At 39.6% G+C, this 19,707-nt stretch overlaps 1 protein-coding gene across 1 annotated transcript in view; it reads right to left on the bottom strand.

The window, feature by feature from the left end:
• Positions 1 to 19,707, bottom strand: part of TFAP2D (transcription factor AP-2 delta) — a 58,607-nt gene that overhangs the window by 30,332 nt on the left and 8,568 nt on the right. The window contains exons 4-5 of the mRNA XM_077752861.1: positions 13,162 to 13,327; positions 12,878 to 12,996 (exon numbers count right to left, since the gene is read on the bottom strand). Coding sequence (XP_077608987.1) covers positions 12,878 to 12,996; positions 13,162 to 13,327 — 285 coding nt within the window. The remainder of the gene's footprint in view (positions 1 to 12,877; positions 12,997 to 13,161; positions 13,328 to 19,707) is intronic.

Raw genomic sequence — 19,707 nt, 5'->3', positions numbered from 1 at the left:
TAGATAATTCTTATCAACTGTAATTGTAATAATATTGCCTTAAAAACAATTTGTTTAACTTAGTATTGCAATACCCAAAGTTATTAAATAAAAGCAACAATTCATATGTGTTAAATTCCAGTCACATAGCTATGACTTCAATTTTATTTATATGTATGGAAAACTAGCACATTTGAACCTATCTTTGGGATTCTTTTTTAAAAATTTTTTAATGTTTATGTATTTTTGAGAGCTAGAGAGAGAGAGCATGAGCAGGGGAGGGGCAGAGAGAGAGGGAAACACAGAATCCTAAGCAGGCGTCAGGCTCTGAGCTGTCAGCACAGAGCCCAATGTGGGGCTCAGACTCGTAGAGAGTGAGATCATGACCTGAGCCGAAGTCTGACGCTTAACTGACTGAGCCACCCAGGCACCCCTGGGATTATTCTAAGAAGCAACGATTAGAAAGTAAATTTGAGGGGCACCTGGTTGGCTCAGTTGGTAGAGCATGCAATTCCTGATCTCGAGATTGTAAATTTGAGCCCCACACTGGATGTAGAGCTTACTTAAAAATAAATTATTTAAAAAAAGAAAGCAAAATTGAGAATATTTTCAAATCTGAATAAGATATTCTAGTAAATAGAGTCACCTGGGTGGCTCAGTCGATTAAGCATCCGACTTTGGCTCAGCTCTTGATCTCACAGCTAGTGAGTTCAAGCCCCACATCAGGCTCAGTGTTGAGAGCTTGGAGCCTGGAGCCTGCCTCGGATTCTGTGTCTCCCTCTCTCTCTGCCTTCCCCTGCTTATGCTCTGTCTCCTTCTGTCTCTCAAAAATACATAAATGTTAAAAGTTTTTTAAATTAAAAAAGATATTCTATTAAATAAGTTGTCTTATAATAACAAGCTATAGTAAACTCTTGAGCTGAAGGACAAGGTTAATGTATTATAGGTTTCCCAAACTATTCTGAAAGGAACGTTCTCTATAGCACCACATATATAATCTATGATATGAATAAGGACCTTATAATGATATGAATAAGGGCCTGGCTTAATGATGATTTGTTTAAACACCAACACTTTGTTTTTTAAAGTGACAGTTTTGTTCCCCATTCCACACCTTACACTTAGCACAGCACCTGATTCATAATAAATACTCAGTAAACATTTGTTAAATGAAAATTTTTTCATTTGGTTAATTATAACAATAGTCTTATGAGTCCCTCCTTCCAAAGAAAATAATGAAAAACTAGAGCAAAAGAGAATTGCTAGAAAGAATAAACTGTATAGGAAATCCATAAAAATAGAGTATATTATTACATCAACAGAGCCATTTTAAAAAATAAGTCTACTTATACTTTTCAACATTTGCTGCCGCCATACCTGGGCTTTTTTGTTTTTACTTATTTTTTAAATGTTTATTTTTGAGAGAGGAGAGAGCAGGGGAGGCGCAGAGAGAGGGAGGCAGAAGATCCAAAGCTATCTCCATGCTGACAGCAGAGAGCCCACTGTGGGACTGGAACTCATGAACCAATAGATCATGACCTGAGCTGAAGCTGGATGCTTAACTGACTGAGACACCCAGGTGCCCCTATTTTTGTTTTTAATGTATGGGTGTCACCCCATATCAATTCACCTCTGGGTATGTGAATGTTCTGAAAGCTCCTGAAGTAATTTCAAGTCAACATTAAGAACTACTGTCTTAAGATGAAGGGAAAGCATTATGTAGAGATGAATTATACATTCAGAAAATTCAAGAATTCTGTAGATTATTCAAAAGGAAAGTAATAAATTGCACTAAATAAATACATTTTAAGTTGTAAAGACCTCTATCTGGGCTCTTGCATAAAGAGTTCTGCATTATTTGACTGATATAGTATAAACTCTAAGAACAAAAACAGAGGGGCTGGCTGGGTCGGTAGAGATGCAACTCTAGATCTCAGGGCCATGAGTTCAAGTTCTACGTTGGGAATGGAGCCTACTTAAAATATAAATAAAAATAAATTTTGGGNCCTAGAAATAAAAAAAAAAAAATAAAAAAAATTTAAAAAAATAAATAAATTTTAAAAACCCCAAAACATAAAAAAGGAAATGCAGTGCTAGAAGTAGAGAGAGACAACATTGCTAGGAAGACAAAGTCATCAGTCTACTTAAAAAAGTGTATTTGTACAGAGAGATTTAGTGTAAGATGAAGCTTGCTTTTTATACTGGTAGGGAAAAGATGGAGTTTCAATAAAAGGTGTTGGGACAACTGGGTGGCCATCTGGAAAAAAACAAATAAAATTGGATCTATACCATGCATCTAACAACAAAACACCATCCAGATGGATCAAGAACTTAAACATAAAAAACCAGAACCACAAAGTAATTAGAAGATGGGAGAATTCTTTCATAGTCTTGGAATAAGTCTTTTAAAATATTACAATTAAAAGTAAAAACCATGATATAAAATATATGAGACATATTATATTAATATCGAAAAGTCTGCATGGCATAGACCTAAACAAACAAGCAAACCAACAGAAAACTTACAAAAGCAAACAGATAAACCAAAGCTAGTTGGGGGGGTGGGCAGGCTTTGCCACTCAGATCAAAGACATACAGCCACTTTTCTGTTTTATAATGAGTACTAATCAATAAATAAGAAAACAATTTAAAATTACCCCATAAGGACAAAGTAAATGAACAGACAGCAAAGTTCATTAAATTCTTCTAGGAATACTCAACTCAACCTCCTTCATAAGTGAGGTAGCCTCTTTTTTTTTTAACCAACCAAATTTGCAAAGATCAAAAAGTTGACAGCCTCTGTTTGGGCTCAAATTGAGGGAAGTACTATCATCTATGCTCCTTCTGCCCTTTGCGGATAGAGTGATAAATGTATGACCACTATGGAGAACAATCTTTCAATAATCTGCTAAAATCACAAGTGCTTAATATCTTTCAACTTTGCAACATTCCTAGCAATTTATGAGTGGATATACTTGTATATCTGCAGAATTATTTATGTAAGTGTGAGGTTTCTCATTGTAGCACTATTTCTAATAGCTGAAGATTGAAAACATCTATATAATATTCAGTAGGGAACTGGTTAAATAAATTATGAGACATTCAAAGAAGGGAATTCCATGAGTGTTTAAAAGAATGGACAGCTTGTAAGCACTGAAAAAAAATCACTATTATAAGGTATGGGAAAAAATCCCCAATGTGCAGAATAGTGTGTAGAGAATCCTATAAATTCTTTTAAAAATTAAAAAGCCCATGCATACATGCATATATCCTTGGAATGAAAGAGAGAAACCACTTGTTTAACAAAACACTTATTTTCTTCCGTGAGGGGAACTGAACAGCCAGGGAATAAAGTGAAAAGGAGAGATTTTATATATTTTTCTGTAGATTTGAAATTTTTTACTATTTGAATAAATTATCTATTCAAAATTATATCAATTCAAAAGTAAAACTACTCTCTGACTCTGTTCTCAGAGAGATTTAGTTCTAAACTCAAATATTTGTTGTAAATTAAAAACACAGGCAATTCCAAGACTCTCATTGCTATCGGTGTAGACATCGCTAGGAATAACTACCATCTGTGATTTTATTAAAATACTTGTGAATGTTGTTAAGTGTAAGTAATGGAAATAAAGCAGAAACTGCATGCTTGAAAAACACATTGGTTGAGGTGTATTCATTGGAAGAGAGAATAATGGAAAGAAGAAAATAAAATCACCAGGGAAGTCATACAGAGACATGTGTTTTTAAGTGAGCTCAAAGTGGGCAAGGGTGCGACTGAGCCAAATAGGCTTGGATACACTTGCCTTTTTGCAATGAATACAAACAGGAACATAAGGACACTCCAAGCACATAGTCAGACACAAAGGCATATGGATAGTAGCCTGTTTCCTCTGCCCCTACATGAAAAACAAAAAAAAAAAATCCCCTTTTCCCTGAAGATGAATGAAATCATAAGATGCAGATCAGGGGAGTAATACTAGGAAGTGTTAGTAGACAAATAATTTAAAAACATGTCCCCTAAGATGGTGTCTACTTGTCCATAATATCGTATGATATAATCTTTGGGTCAGTGAGATTAACTATTGAAAATTCTGATAAGTGCTAGTTCTCAGACACAATATATAATTGTTACTAATTACCAGTTATCAAAGCAGGCTCTCTTAGAAACTCCTCCATAATTTAGAATAAGAAATTTAGATAAGGTGATACTTATTAGTTTGAGGAAATGAAAAAACTTTTCCAAGACGGATCTTAATATGACTAACATGGGGTCTCCTAGCATTTACTTTATTGAGCTCAATTCCACTGTCAGCTCTGAAACGCAAAAACCGTGCCCAAAATATTGTCAGTTCCAGACAGTTTGTGTGCAAAAGGGAATACCAGGGTCTCCTAGTGATTGTGCTCTTGTATGTGACTGTCTGACCAAAGTGAGCACCAATTAGAGCTATTATTACAAAGGGACAATTTATTAACCTTTTTACATCACACACAGTTTTAGAAGAAAGCTGGAAACCTTTATCCTGAAGGAGGAACTAAAATGGGAATGTGAGGTCTGGAATGACCAGCAGAGGAGGTATTTTGGAATGAAGGTCCTTTCAGACTTATAATCATGCCCTGAGTCCCCAAAGGCTAGCTTTAAGCTCCACATTTCCACAGAAACCCACGGTGGTACTGCGTGAAGGCAATGAGAATATCAGATTTGTCCTAAATTCCATGGGAAGAGCAACTAATACTAGGCATGCCCTGTGCATATATTATCACTAACATTTGGCAAAGGATTTTGGAGTTTGGATCTTATGAGCCTCAAGCAGGGAACAATATTTCTTCCTAAAATAAAAAGCCATGGACTAATCACATCAAGAAAACTTGATATACCTAAAACTCATTCACTTTACCTCATCTATAAAAAAGAGTTCATTGCCAAGGCAGTTGTGGTCTATGCAAGTATACTGAATCCTACAAAAGACTTACAAGACAGATGCAACAGAGATGAGTGAGGGACTATCAAAGATTTGTCATTTCTTTACATGCTATAGCATCGTTGCTGAGAAGACTCTGCCCAGTGAGAGACTACATTTTCTAGTGTATCCCACACCCGCCTCCGGAATTGAGTGTGGCCATAGTTCTTGGAATGTGAACAGTAGTAACGTGGGTCACTTCCTGGCCACGTAGGTAAGAAGCTGCATACTTTTGCCAGCCTGTCTCTCCTCATTGTAAGCTGAGTGGATAGGGCTCCTAGGACCTAGAGAAGGGCATAGCTATGCAGGGAAGGACTCTATGTCCATGAATGAAACTGTGAGAAAAGACCCCTGGTGAGGAAAACCCACATCAGGCTACAGTGAGAAATAAGCTCCTATTATGTGAAGCCACTGAAAATTTGGGAATTAACTGCTGTAACAGCTAGAATTATCTCAAACATTATAGGTATTATGATCTTTATTTATAAATTAAGAAAATGAAGCTGAGGGATTGCTGGGTGGCTCAGTTAGTTAAATGTCCCAACTCTTGATTTTTGCCCAAGTCAGGATCTCACGGTTCATGAGTTTGAGCCCCATATTGGGCTCTGTTAGCACAGAGCCTGCTTGGAATTCTCTCTGTCCCTCTCTCTCTGCCCCCCACCCCCCTCTCTCTATCAAAAAATAAATTAACTTAAAAAAAAAAAGTGAAGCTGAGTCAGGTTAAGTAACCAGCTCAAAGTCTGACAAAATTTCAAACGTGAGGACATTATTGGGGGAAGGGGATATGGTACTAGCCCAACAGATAATACATTTTGTGAGTGGGACAGCTGTTCACATGAAGTAAGAAGTGCAGGGCAGGGTCTGGAAGCTTGCGGTTTTTGAAACTAAACAAGGAACAACAGTGACAAATATTCAAACTTGAAAACATTTAATGGAGACCATATACAATGTTTGTAAATAGCCACCTTTGTTTTGCTAATGTGTATTCACAACCTTCTCTACCCCACTGTTTTTAAATGCAAACATACACACACACACACACACACACACACACACACACACACACACACAGAGAATTTGACCCATGTCACAGCAAACTGCAAACAAAGGGATTTATGTTTAAGGACTTAAACTGTGGTTTCAGAATTCCTGGTATTGCCTGAGAATGTTACACCAGCTTTTGCAAATTCAGCAGAACTGTCCCAGGAAAGCACCCCACCCCAGGGAACAAAACTGGAGGGCAACTTTGTCATCTTGCAACTTTGGCCATCTTGGAAAACCTCAAGTGAGGAGAGAAGCAATGGGCAGGAACAACCACGTCATTGACTCCTCATGTTTAACAACCACCAACTCTACAAAGATTATTCTGGAATAAAATACAGAGGAAGCCGCTAACAGAAGCTGCTGATTCATAAATAATATATAGTGACAGTATTAGAATGAGAACGATAATATTGGCCAAATTCTCTGAATCTACAGAGACAGAATTATTTCCACTATAGAAGAGTCTGGGATTATCCCAGGATCTCCTCAGGAAGATCAGTGCAGTGGGTTAAACTCTAATTCACCATATTTTCCAGAGAGCGACATCTCTCTGATGTCATAGATACCAGGATGAGACCATTAAAAAAAGGGAAAAGAATATCAAGTTTATGATAAAGTAGGGCACAAGAAATCATATCAACCATTAGTTATAGATCTAAAACTTATTAGATGAAGACATATGGACAAAAGGGGGATATGATCTGCTATTACATTCTGGGGACTCTGGACTCAAAAATTCATATCTGACTCTGAGCCAAATATATCTATTACACGGACCAAAAAAAATCCCCACTCTAAATATCTCCCTTACCAAAATGTTCATTTTTTAAACAACTTTGCAAGGTAGAAATAAATCAGTCTCATGTTCTTCATCTCACTGGTTACCAGGTGCACTGATATTTGTAACAGAAATGTTAAGAATTATACAAATATATTACAAATTTGCATTAAATAGCCCTCTCCTTTAAATTCCTAAAACAATCCCTAAAATAATGACTTTAATACATTGATTTGAGAACAATGTTAGGATGGCACTATTAGTTGAGTGACTCAATTTAAAAGAAATAAAAGGAGAAATTATTATAAAACAAATAAAATCAGAATGATTGAAAGCCCAGGGCAAGCATGGAAACTTGTAATATCCTGATTCAATTACTGTTATGTCAGTGACAAAGGTAGTTTTTAAAAACAAATGTTCATTTGTTGATTTTGATCCCCATTGGACCTTGACAAAGGATATATCATTTCTGCATGGAATGCCTACCAGGGTTTCCATACACTACTTTTTTGGAATTTCTATCAAAGTGGAAATAATGGCAAGACTATATTCAAATTTTCCCCCAGAAAGGGGCAGATATAACTACTATAACATCGTGGAAAGTTGACTTTCATGAAATTTATTACTAAGTCTGGCCTCTGAAGAATAAAGCCAGTTAGATATTATCTCACTTGTGCTTAAGTCCTATATCAAAATGGGGTGGCAGGGTGTGTTATTGAATACCAGTAATATTTTGGACCATCAGAATGTTGGAGAAATAACTCTTATATAAGAGTCTCAATCAACAGTCTTAAGAGACATGTAAAATACTTCAAAATTAAAAGCTTCTGCACAGCAAAAGTAATAATCAAGTAATCTAAAAGGCAACTTACAGAATGGGAAAAGATATTTGCAAATGATACAACCAATAAATGGTCAGTATACAAAATATGTAAAGAACTTATAAAACTCAACACCCAAAAAAGAAATAATCCAATTAAAAAATGAGCAGAAGACCTAAATAGACATTTTTCCAAAGACATTCAAATGACCAACAGATACATGAAAAAGTGTTCATCATTTAGCATCAGGGAAATGCAAATCAAAACTACAATGAGATATCACTTCGCACATGTCAGAATGGCTAAAATCAACAGCATAAGAAACAACAAGTATTGGAATGTAGAGAAAAAGGAATACTCATGCAGTGTTAGTGGGAATGCAAACTGGTAGAGCCACTGTGGAAAACCGTATGGAGGTTCCTCAAAAAGTTAAAAACAGAACTGCCCTATGATCCAACAATCATATTACTAGTTATTTACCCTAATTCAAAGGGATATATGTACCCCTATGGTTATAGCAGTCTTATTTACAATAGTCAAGGTACAAAAACAGTCCAAGTGTTCTTCAATTAATGAGTAGATAAAGAAGATGTGAGATACACACACACACACACACACACACACACACACACACACACGGAATACTGTTCCACCATAAAAAAGAATGAAAATCTTGCCATTTGCAATGGCATGGAAGAAGCTAGAGAGTATAACGCTAAGGGAAATAAGTCAGAGGAAAACAAATGCCATATGATTTCACTCATATGTGGAATTTAGGAAACAAAACAAATGAGAAAGGAAAAGAGAGAGAGAGAGAGAAATCAAGAAACAGACTCTTAACTATAGAGAACAAACTGATGGTTAGAGATGAGGGGCTTGGAGATGAGTAAAATAGGTGAAGGGGATTAAGGAGTACACTTGTCATGATAAGCACCAAGTATTGTATGGAAGTGATCACTATGTTGTATACCTGAAACTGATACTGCACTGTCTGTTAACTATCTGGAATTAAAATAAAAATCTGAAAAAACAAGCCACTTAAGAGAAACTAAATTACTAAGTATTGGTTTTCAAATATACATATTGGTTATTGTAGAAAATCTGGGAGATAAAGGGGAGATATCAATAAAAAATGGTAAGAAAAATATTATTCCTTCCTATAAGATCATAGATTTACACGAAAGCTGATGGACCATTTTGGATGACTAATCTGAAATGTTGCTGGCTCTTGCAAAAAATGTCTGATGGAAGGAGAAAAGTGTCACCCAAAGACATGGTCTTACCAACACCAACTGGTAAATATGGTGAAGTTTTAATTTACCACTTAAAACTGGAAAATCAAGCCTGAAAGAACTGAATCATACCCATGTTAGCTCAAAAATGATCAAGGCTCCAAATGTACTGAAGAGAAGCATTAACTATGTCACTCTTCCAAGAGCTTGACAAATTAGAATTGAGGCACCATTATTTTGTATCCCATAGCATCATCTACAGAATTTCAAAGACTATGAGCCTAATGTAGAAAATGGTATCTTGCTGACTGGAAAGAGTCATCAACTGCCATCACCAACTAAAACGTGGGAATAAAATATACAGTAAAGTCCTCAATGGTGAAACTATTCTCCTTGTGAGCTCAGGAATAAAATGAAGCCTATTTTAATTTAGATAACATGTCCCTGTTCTTCGGCTATTAGGTTCTCTTTATATCTTAAAACAACTTGTACTTTTTAAATTTTACTTACATATTTTTGTTTGTTTGTTTATTTAGAGAAAGAGATAAAAAGAGAGCGAGCATGAACAAGCAGGGGAGGGGCAGTGGGAGAGGGAGAGAGAATCTTAAATAGACTCCACGCTCACTGTGGAGCCTGACACAGGGCTTGAACCCACCACCCTTGGATCATGACCTGAGCCAAAAATCAAGAGTTGGACACACAACCGACTGAGTCACCCAGGCACCCCTAACTTGTAGTTTTTTAAAACTGTGGGTCATGACTCATGATTCAGCGTGAATCCTGAAATAAATTCAGTAGGTTTATAATCAGCATTTAAAAAGAACACTAAAATAGGAAATAGAATAAAAATCAGAGAACATAACACATGGTAATTAAACTTGTAGTGAGTGTGTGTGTGTGTGTGTGTGTGAGAGAGAGAGAGAGAGAGAGAAAGTGTGCACGTGTGTTTGTGGTTTATAATATGTTGAGGGTTGAAGGGATGCAAAAGGTCCCTTTGCCTCTAAATGTCCTTCCCTCAATACAAATCAATACCACTCTGAGATACCACCTCACACCAGTCAGAGTGGCCAAAATAAGCAAATCAGAGGACTCTAGATGCTGGCGAGGATGTGGAGAAACGGGCACCCTCCTACACTGTTGACGGGAATGTAAACTGGTGCAGCCCCTCTGGAAAACAGTGTGGAGGTTCCTCAAAAAATTAACACTAGAACTCCCCTATGACCCAGCAATAGCACTGCTAGGAATTTACCCAAGGGATACAGGAGTGCTGATGCACAGGGGCACATGTACCCCAATGTTCACAGCAGCACTCTCAACAATAGCCAAAACATGGAAAGAGCCTCAGTGTCCATCAATGGACAAATGGATCAAGAAGATGTGGTTTACCTATACGGTAAATACCACATGGCAATGAGAAAGAATGAAATCTGGCCATGTGTAGCAACATGGATGGACCTTGAGGGTGTTATGCTGAGCAAATTAGTCAGGCAGAGAAGGACAAATATCACATGTTTGCATGTATAGGAGGATTAGGAGGAACTTAACGGAGGACTTTGGGGGAGAAGAAGGGGAGAAATAGTGGGGGAAAGGGAGAGAGGCTAACCATGAGAGACTCTTGAATGCTGAGAACTGGGGACTGATGGGAGTGGGGGGGAGGGGGGAGATGGGCATGGAGGAGGGCACTTGTGGGGATGAGCACTGGGTGTTATATGGAAACTAACTTGACAATAAACTATTTGTAAAAATAAATAAACAAACAAACACATAAATATCCTTCCCTCAGTCCCATCACAGTGCCTGGAACTCAACAATAAAAAATTTATTGCTCTATAGTATGAAGATTTGGGGGATTTCAAAAGTATCCAATTAAAGTACCTGGAGAGTATGAAATCTTAGGTTTCATCAGCCAAGGCTGATGTGAATCCTCCATGAACATAAGCCAAATGTACAGAACACAGTTAGATACTTCTATGGTAGGACAGGTATATTGAAAGAGTAGATGGCAAAACCGCAAAGTTTATCCTAGGAGTTCACATATTTAACCCACATCCCTTCTGTTAGTACAGTTGATGATTCCCACATGGGATACTTCAGTGGTTGGCCACCATAAAAATAAGAAAAGTTGTGAATATACTCTTTTATGTATGGCTCTTCAGTTCATATTGGCCAGTATATTCACAAACACCATGGGAAAAGGCCTTTCTTAGGGCCTTTAATTCTCACATCAGTTACAAATTTCATGAGCATTCATAGTCCATCAAAGGAAGTGGAAAGAGTCTCAAGAAACATTTAGACCAATGATCCTTAAACCTCATTATACATCAGAATCACTGGGGATGTCTAAAAAATATATAGGGGCCTGGATCATATCCCCAGAGACTGAGTTTCAGTTGGCTTAGGGAAGGGGCCCAGTGATTTTTAAATAAACCTCCCGAGTTGATTCTCCTGCAGATTTGTGTTTAAGAAATAGTCAAGTCCTACCACCCATATGATTCTTTAAAAAAAATTTTTTTTAATGTTTATTTATTTTTGAGAGAGAGAGAGTGAGCTGTGGAAGGGCAGAGAGAGAGGGAGACACAGAATCTGAAGCAGGTTCCAGGTTCTGAGCTGTCAGCACAGACCCCAACATGGGGCTCAAACCCACGAACTGTGAGATCATGACCTGAGCCAAAGTCAGATGCCCAACTGACTGAGCCACCCAGGTGTCCCCATCCATATGATTCTTGAATTCACTTCATTATATTCTGAACAAGTGTTTTGTTCTATTATTAAGTAGCTACAATTATAATTATCTTCTTCCTTAAATTGAACAGGAATCTGTCTCCCTTTAGAATCAACCCATTAGTCATTTTTTCCTACTTTGTCCTTTCCCCAGCACCACCAGCCCATATGTGTGGATGACAGGTCAACCTCCTCTACCATATGTCAGTTTTCAGTATCAGCACACAAGCAAACAGATCACAAGACACAGAACATAGTAACAGTAACACTAAATGTTGGTGACCAATAATATTTTTGTTGTTGTTACCATTATCACAATTAGGGAACAAAGCAAAGGTAACTATTAATAGCAAAAACACAGAAGCAATTTTGCTAAGACAAATGTCTAGAACATACTACTTCACAAAATTATACAATAAATGGTATGAATTGATAATCTGAAAAGAGGCAAGATGTTTGTTTTTGTGTTTCCCTTACTTTTCACTGCCTACAGTTCCTTATAAACAAGAGAATAACCTATGCAAGAAAAGTGTCACAGATATATTCAGGTGAGTCTTGGTAACAGGGCTTCTTTGTTCATATTTAAGACAATAGCATTCTGGGTTATGGAAGAACTCTCCTTTGACATTCAAAGCTCTCCTACAAAGTTAAAAATGAGTTTCCAGTAATACCTCTTCTTAAAAGAAGTTTGAATAAGAATATGTAATTTTGTCCTTACAGGAGAAAGAAAACGGAAAAGGTAAATTGGAAAACAATAACTTTGGGGAATATATTTTTACTTCTATTTCTATACCACTGGTTAGCCTTACCCCTTCTGTAACTCATTTTATCCATCTGTAAATCCAAGGAACTTCACTATACTTTAAGAGATGTCTACTAGGACTAATACAAGATGCTCTCAGGCTTGCTATCATGCCTAAACTCCTGTGAACCCTCTATAAAGAATTACTATTTATCCTGTAGATTGTGTTGCACTGAATTATAATGAGTTAGGCCAGATTTATCTGAGCTCTAAAATAAACAATAATAAAAATGACGACAGCACAGCTAGTTTTTTTGTAGTTGCTATTATTTAGGAAATACCAGTGAAGTACTTAAATCTTGCATTGTCTTCTGTATGTTTGCCAATATTAGTAAATTAAATGACATTTTATGAATTACCTAAGGCTTATGTTATCTAATTTAATCACGTGTCATGATTATTTGGGAAATTCACCTGTAACTGTTAACTTCCTTGCTTCATACTATAGACAAAAAAATGGAACAGCATAATCTAACAAACCTGAGCTCCAAAGGATTGCTAACTTCCCATCATTACTTTGCAGAGCTGAAAAATCATACCTTCAACTAAGGAAGTAAGGAGGGTAACATTGGCTGCTTTCCGTCTTCCTGCTGGTAAATTCAGGCCAAGCCTATCCAGTTTCTCTCTCAGGCAGCGGCCCCCATTCTTGGATTTTGCTCTGTCCAAAAATAAATAAATAAACAAAAACTAGGTTTTGAAGGTTCTCATTCTGAGGGAAATGATGAGACAATGTGAGCAGGTGGGGAATTCAACATGAGACAGGAGGCCTAAGGGCTGAGGGTTGAGGAATATGTACCAGTACAGCCAGAAAACAACGTCTTACCTTCTCAAAATGCCTCCCAACAGTGAAGCATTGAGGCATTCAGGCGGTGAAAGGCGCCTCTTCACCTCAGCAATGGTCACCTTGTATTTGGAAGTTGAACTGAGAAGGGACAAACGGCCAGGGACAGAGCAAAACAAGTCTGTGGGGTTGACCACACAGGTGCCACCTTGGGGAGGGCAGAAGTATATTATATATTAGTGACAGTGAGAGGAGATCATTGAAAGACAGTTAACATCAAGGCACTACTTGGGATTTGGGAATTTGTGGCAACAATTGTCCTCATGCATATACCACTGGGATCATCTCGGAAAGCTGCTCTAAAGATGTCCTTTCAAATAACAATTAAGGTTTCATCTTTCAAATATGATCCAGGACATGCTTGTAGGGGCATTATTTTTTTAATTTTGGCAAAAATCAGCATCCTGTTTAGAGTTGGCTGGCTCACCAGTGCTAATGTTGACATCATACACACCAAGAAACACTTCAATTAGTTCAAAACTCCCAAATCCACCAGTTAACCCCACAGAGGGTATGTATTATTTTTCCATGGCTCTGTGTATGTGTGTGCATGTATGTGCACAAATACACAATGGATGGATTATAATAATAATAATATTATTAGTCATCCATCTGTGACTTATATAGACAAAAGTTTTGAAAGCTCTTTTCTAAATTATTTGAAAACTGCCTTTTCCTTTCCTTCATCCATCTGCCAACTATTGGCACAGGAGTCGTTCAGTTCCCAGGTACCACCAAAAATAATTTTCCCATTGCCATAAACTTGCAACTCACGTAGGGGCAATGATAGGTCACAGCTCTCTACCATATATCAGCCCTCAGAATTGGCACATACAGTCAAATATAGTGCAAGACTTAGAACATAGTAAGTAGTCACATTAAATGTTGGCAGCCAATTATATTGTTTTGGTTGTTGTTACCATTATTACTATTGGAGAACAAAGCAGAGATAACTGCTAATGGCAAAATTGCCAAAGCAATCTTGCCAATCTGGGACTCCTGGGGCAGAAGCCTCTGGTCTCCAAAGCTCCAGAAAGCCCCTTGAGCTTTGCTCTCCTCCAAGACAACAGAGTACATTCCCCAATCTCAGGCACCTGAAGTAGACTTGAGGACCCAAGCTGATAATCGCTGAGGAGAGTTTCCCATTGCCCAGTCCTCCCTTATTGCAAAAATACTGAGCTCATATCCATACTGCTAACATGGTGGCTACATAGCCTTGGGGTCCAAGGCTGCCTCCTTATGCTTTGAGCAATCTGAGGGTCGAGCTTTTGAGGTTCACTGGCAAGTTCAAATTCAAGGTTTGCTATCCTGAGCATACATTTGATTTCTTCAGCTATGGGAGATCTTAAGACTCATCTCCCAAAAAGGTCAAGTTCTAGGAGAGAAAAGAGAAAAAAGTAGGTGAAAGAAGAAAAACAAGCAGGAGAGTGTTGTTCAAAATCTTTTTTACTTCAAGGGTGGTCCTCAACTGGAAGCATTGGTATCTCCTGCGAGCTTGCTAGAAATGCAGAATCTCAGGCTGAACTTCAGACCTTCTGAGTCAGAACCTGCATTTTAACAAGATCCCCAGGTGGTTCACATGCACATTAAAGTTTGAGAAGCCCTCATCTAGGACTGACCATTTGCCTCCTACATAGCTCCTCTCCTCCTTTACTAAGCTGCTCGGGTTGAATGCTGTGTTGCTAGAGTCTCTGGTATTCAGATTTGGGTGTGTTCTCTGTGCACAGTGGCTAAGGAACCTGGGAGGAAGTTTAAAAAGGCAAAGGGGTCCTGGACCTGGGTGGAAAGAACAGGTTAACTTTACCCTACTCTTAAAGTGTTTCTACCTGTGTGCTACCTGGAGTTCTTCTATGCTGTCTTATAGTCATCCAAGCTTCCCATGAAAGTGCTAGGACAAATGTCTTTCTCCTTAAGCATTCTGAGGCTGGTGATCACTCTGAATAGCCACCCCCTCCCCCCAAACAGAAGACAGGATATTGAAAGTTTTAAAGTAGCCAGACCTCTCAAGACTGGGAAATGAGTCCTGTATGCTTGGCTAAATTCCCAATGCCAGTGCATGGAAACTGGCTCTCAGTTTGAAATCTGAGAAGTCAGTCTCAACTGTCAAACTGAAATCCTTTCCCTGAGGGCACCTGTATGGTTCAGTCAGTTAAGCACCCAACTCTTGATTTCGGCTCAGGTCAGGATCTCATGGTTGTGACACTGAGTCCCACATTGGGCTCCATCCACTCTAATAGCTCGGAGCCTGCTTGGGATTCTTTCTCTCCCCACCCCCACCCCCCGCCCTTCCCCACATGCATGCTCTCAAAATGCACACATACATACATACACATATACATATAACGTCCTTTTCCTGGCATTAAACTTGTGGTCATCATAGTGGAAAACCATGCAAATGCCTGCCTCAGAAGCTCGAAACACAACTCACCTGTGCTTCCCCACCTTGCATTGTCATAGAGAATTTTATTTTATTTATTTTTTAAAGATTTCATTTTTAAGTAATCTCTACATACAATGCAGGGCTCAAACTCACAACCCTGAGATAAATAGTTGCTTGTTCCACTGACTGAGCCAGCCAGCTGCCCCTGTCATAGAGAATTTTAAAGCTAATCATCATTAGTTTTCCCAGATTTGGGGTCCCAAAACTACCATCATCCTTTTATTGATGCTCCCTCCTTTTACACCTATAGATGCAAAATGCATTTTACAACTTCTCAAAAGTTGAGATGAACAGGATATCAATGAAGCTGGCTTTTAGCATCACACCACTGTGTGGTCATCTGAAGCAAAAATATTAAGAAATCATAATGTCTATATTCAAAATTCACAGAGCCCTCTCCCAAAAATAGGCCTCCACCCATGGTCATGGAATCATAAGCAAATTTACATTCTTACATAACCTCCTCTTCTCATGTAGTCAATACACAACTGAGGATACAAGGAATCTCACCCAATGGGTCTCAAGTAAATTGTGAGAGAAGAGTGTTTGTGCGTGTGTTACTTTCCTAGCCAGCCAAAGGAAAAGAAAGACACAATTTTAGACCTTTTCTATCTTTACTAGTCTATACTGGGTTAGAAACCTAATTTAGGGAGATGCAGAAGACTATAAAAGATTTTTGTAAAAAATAAAAAAGAGTTAAATCAGGCTTTCTCCGCTTGGAAAATCAGCCCCTATTGGCAAAGTGAACCCCATGCGCTGAAAGCCAGCTGCTCCCAGGGAAGTCACTGGATCTGCTACGTAACCAAGTGCTATCTTCCTGGTCTCTGGATCTTTCTCTCCTGCATCCAGGTTGGGCTTCTGGCTTATGCTCAAATAAGCACTTATTAGGTAAGTTACACAGGCTGCATATTAAGAGTATTCTTTATGCACACACAAACTGCCTGGAGGATTTATTTTGTATTCAAGATTAGCCATCAACTCTAGAGTCTTTTATTTTTTATGTCACAGCACCTTTAAAGGGAATTTCTGTTGCTTTGATAGTTGGCATTGCTGTGGCCTTGGGGAACTCTCTCGTTCTGGCTAAAGATTTGGCAACTTGTAGTTTACAGCAACATGGGGAACCTGATATCTTTCTTCCCAGTGGTTTTTATTGGGGTGGGGGGAGGAAGAAAAGAGTAATAGGTCAACATAACCAGATTTTTGCATTTAGAACGAAGGACCAAGGAGGTGGGGTTTCATTATAGAGATCCAGACTACAGGTAGCAATGACGAGATTTCAGAGGAAAGTCATGGGAGTTATCCATGCCAAGCCATTTACAGTATTCATCCCCAGTATTACCAGTTGAAGTTCCTCATGGTGCCCGTGTTGCATGTCAGCTCTTATTGAAATGACGTAACATTCATTCTAGATCCAGCACTACAGTTAGAGGTGTCCCTGGTGCCACAACCAGGGTATTCGTGCAGAACTTCTCTAGAGTACATCTCTTTTCCATTCATAGTGCACAGAAGCAATGCTTCCATGGAGGGCACTATTTTTAAAATTAAAACTTGGAGATGGGGCTTCCTATTTCCAGTGATGCTCAAACTCAGATCTGTAGCTATAGAAACAGCATAAGAAATCAGGGACTATCTATTGAAGGTCACTTTCTAGAATATGACTATCACAAAAGGGATGACTTTGCCATAGCTACAGGGAAGCCAGCCAAAGAATTACCGTGCAGGGGACAAAACCAGGCATGAGACACACAGACACAGATTCATCAACTGCCAGACCTTGTTAGATCCCATGAGGCCAGGAATAAAACGGAGTTGGGCTGCGCCATACCTGGTGTGCCTGGAGACCTCTGGCCCCGTGTCTGCAGGCACAGCGTAGGGGAGTGGAAAAAGTACTGGGTTGCAAGTTAAGAGGTTGGCCAACTAGTGACCCATGCAACTTTAGATGAGTTCTGGGTCTTCGTCTGTCCATCAGAAAAATGGGGAGGCTCACACCTGCTCAACTTATTTCCCCAGCTCGTGAGGAGGTGCAACGGGAAATGTATGCACACGTGCTCAGCAACCTGAGTAAAGCCTACCCAACGCCGCCACTGTGTCGAACAACCACCACGTCTCAGGAGTGCGAGCTCTGCAGCGCAACAAGACCCCCACCCACCTTTTGCCCGGCTATGAGCTAGAAAATCAAGCGCCGATGCCTGAATACGCTTTTCTTCTTCTCATCCAAGGCAATTAGGGCAGAGGAAACAGCCGCGGCCGTCTCCAAGGAACTGTGGCTCTCCTGGCGCCCCCAAAGCTGCCTCTAAGCCACGCGCCCCCTCTGGGTGCCTTCCTCTCTAAGAACAGAGCTGCCGATGGCTAGAGGCCTGGCGCGCACTCCAGGTGCGATCAATACTTCCTGGCTAGCTTCTGGGCGCCGGGCCCTTGCGCGCAGCCTCTCCAAAGCCGCAGCGCCGCCCCACTCCCCGCCGCTTCGGTGTTGACATAATTAGACCAAATCTTGAGAGCAAAATAAATGTTCTGTTCGCCTTACAGCCAAACAGATGTTTACAATTCAAATGAAAGAAATACAAACGGCAGGGATTTTTTTTCTCCCCTTCTTCATCTCCAGTGATCGCTCGTTTTTTCTGACACATTAAAAATGTGTAAGCGATTATTGGAGTTTCCTGTCTCTGTTTGTTCTGCGGGTGCATTTCTGTGAGGTGCGAGTGTAAGCTGGGTGGGATAGGATCATTCTCAGCTGCTTCCTCTCTAGCCCCTCGCCCTTCTCAATCCCAAATCCCTCGTGTAATTCCCTCCTTGCTCCTCTCCTCACGCAGCAGATATTAATTGTAATCAAAGGGCAAAGGGATAGTGGTTTAATTGCAATCAAATAGGCCTCAGAAGAGGCATCAGCCGCTAACTGCGCTGTTTCAGGGAAGGATATACCCTTACAGGTATCAGTGAATTACCAGGTTTGAAAGCGCTTCTCCCGGTAAAGACTCCAGGCAGAACAAAAGAAAGGGAGGTCTGAGCGGGGAACCTACTGGTTTAATGTGGCGATGGGTGTGTAATGGTGTGTGTGTGTGTGAGAGAGAGAGAGAGAGAGAGGAGAGAGAGAGAGAATTAATCCCCATTTCCCAAAGCTTTGGCTTTTGGAGATTTTCAAAGCAATAAAGAAAAAGAAGACAGTAAGCTATGGAAAAAGAGCTCCCCTCCCCTGCAAAAAAAAAAAAAAAAAAAAATTCCGAGAAACCATGCCTGTAGACCCTTCGGTGTATGAGTTTTAGGCTTCATATAAAGGAGAATGAATTTTGAATCTGCATCATCTGTACATGAGAACTAAGGAGGCAGGCGAGGCTCCAGGTGTGTTGCTGGCTCTATTTTCAAAATGGATGAGCTATAGAGATGAGTTAGGAGATTCTCATAAAGAGAGATTCTGAGGGCTCTGACAAAAGAAGAGAAAAAAGGCTCCCCACCCCACTCCAATCTTAACGCCTTCTGGGAGCTGCTGAAAGAGGCTTTGGCTCTTCCTAACTCAAGTTCCAAAGCTCAGGGCCCTCACAAAACTGAAGAAGCAGAAGCAGCTCATCCCCCTGCCCCAGCAGCCTGGGAGCAGCCAGCCGGGGGGGGGGGTGTAGAAGGGAAGAGCGGGCAGCTCCATCCACCCGGTTATTGGCAGGCTCGGCGATTGATGCTAAACTCCATTGCACAGAAGCATTTTTTAAAAATTAAATCAGATCTGACAATGTTTGTACCGCAGCATAACTGCCTCCTCCTCGGCATGCCAGTCACCTCTAAGTGATCTGACAAACTCAAGCTCTCTTAAAACGTGCAGAGTTCAGATCATATTAATTCCCCAAAAATGTTTTGATTCAAAGTAGTTTGTATTTTGTGTAGCCACGGGCAATCCGGAAAGCGCTCCCGCCAGCCCAAGGCCTGGTCCGCTCCCTCTCCGCGTGGCCCAGAGGCTATGGCGGTATTTAAGCGTCTGAAATTAGCCTGGGGCTGCAAGGCAGAGTGATCACAAAGCGAAACAAGGGCGCTTCCCCTCTTCACTTTTTTCATTTTTTTCTTTCTTCCTTTTTTTTTTTTTTTTGTGTTTTCTTTCCCATCTT

This window comes from Crocuta crocuta, unplaced genomic scaffold (genome assembly GCF_008692635.1).
Source record: "Crocuta crocuta isolate KB4526 unplaced genomic scaffold, BGI_CrCroc_1.0 scaffold291, whole genome shotgun sequence".
Classification (NCBI taxonomy): domain Eukaryota; kingdom Metazoa; phylum Chordata; class Mammalia; order Carnivora; family Hyaenidae; genus Crocuta; species Crocuta crocuta.
This window is presented reverse-complemented; position numbering and strand designations above follow the sequence as displayed.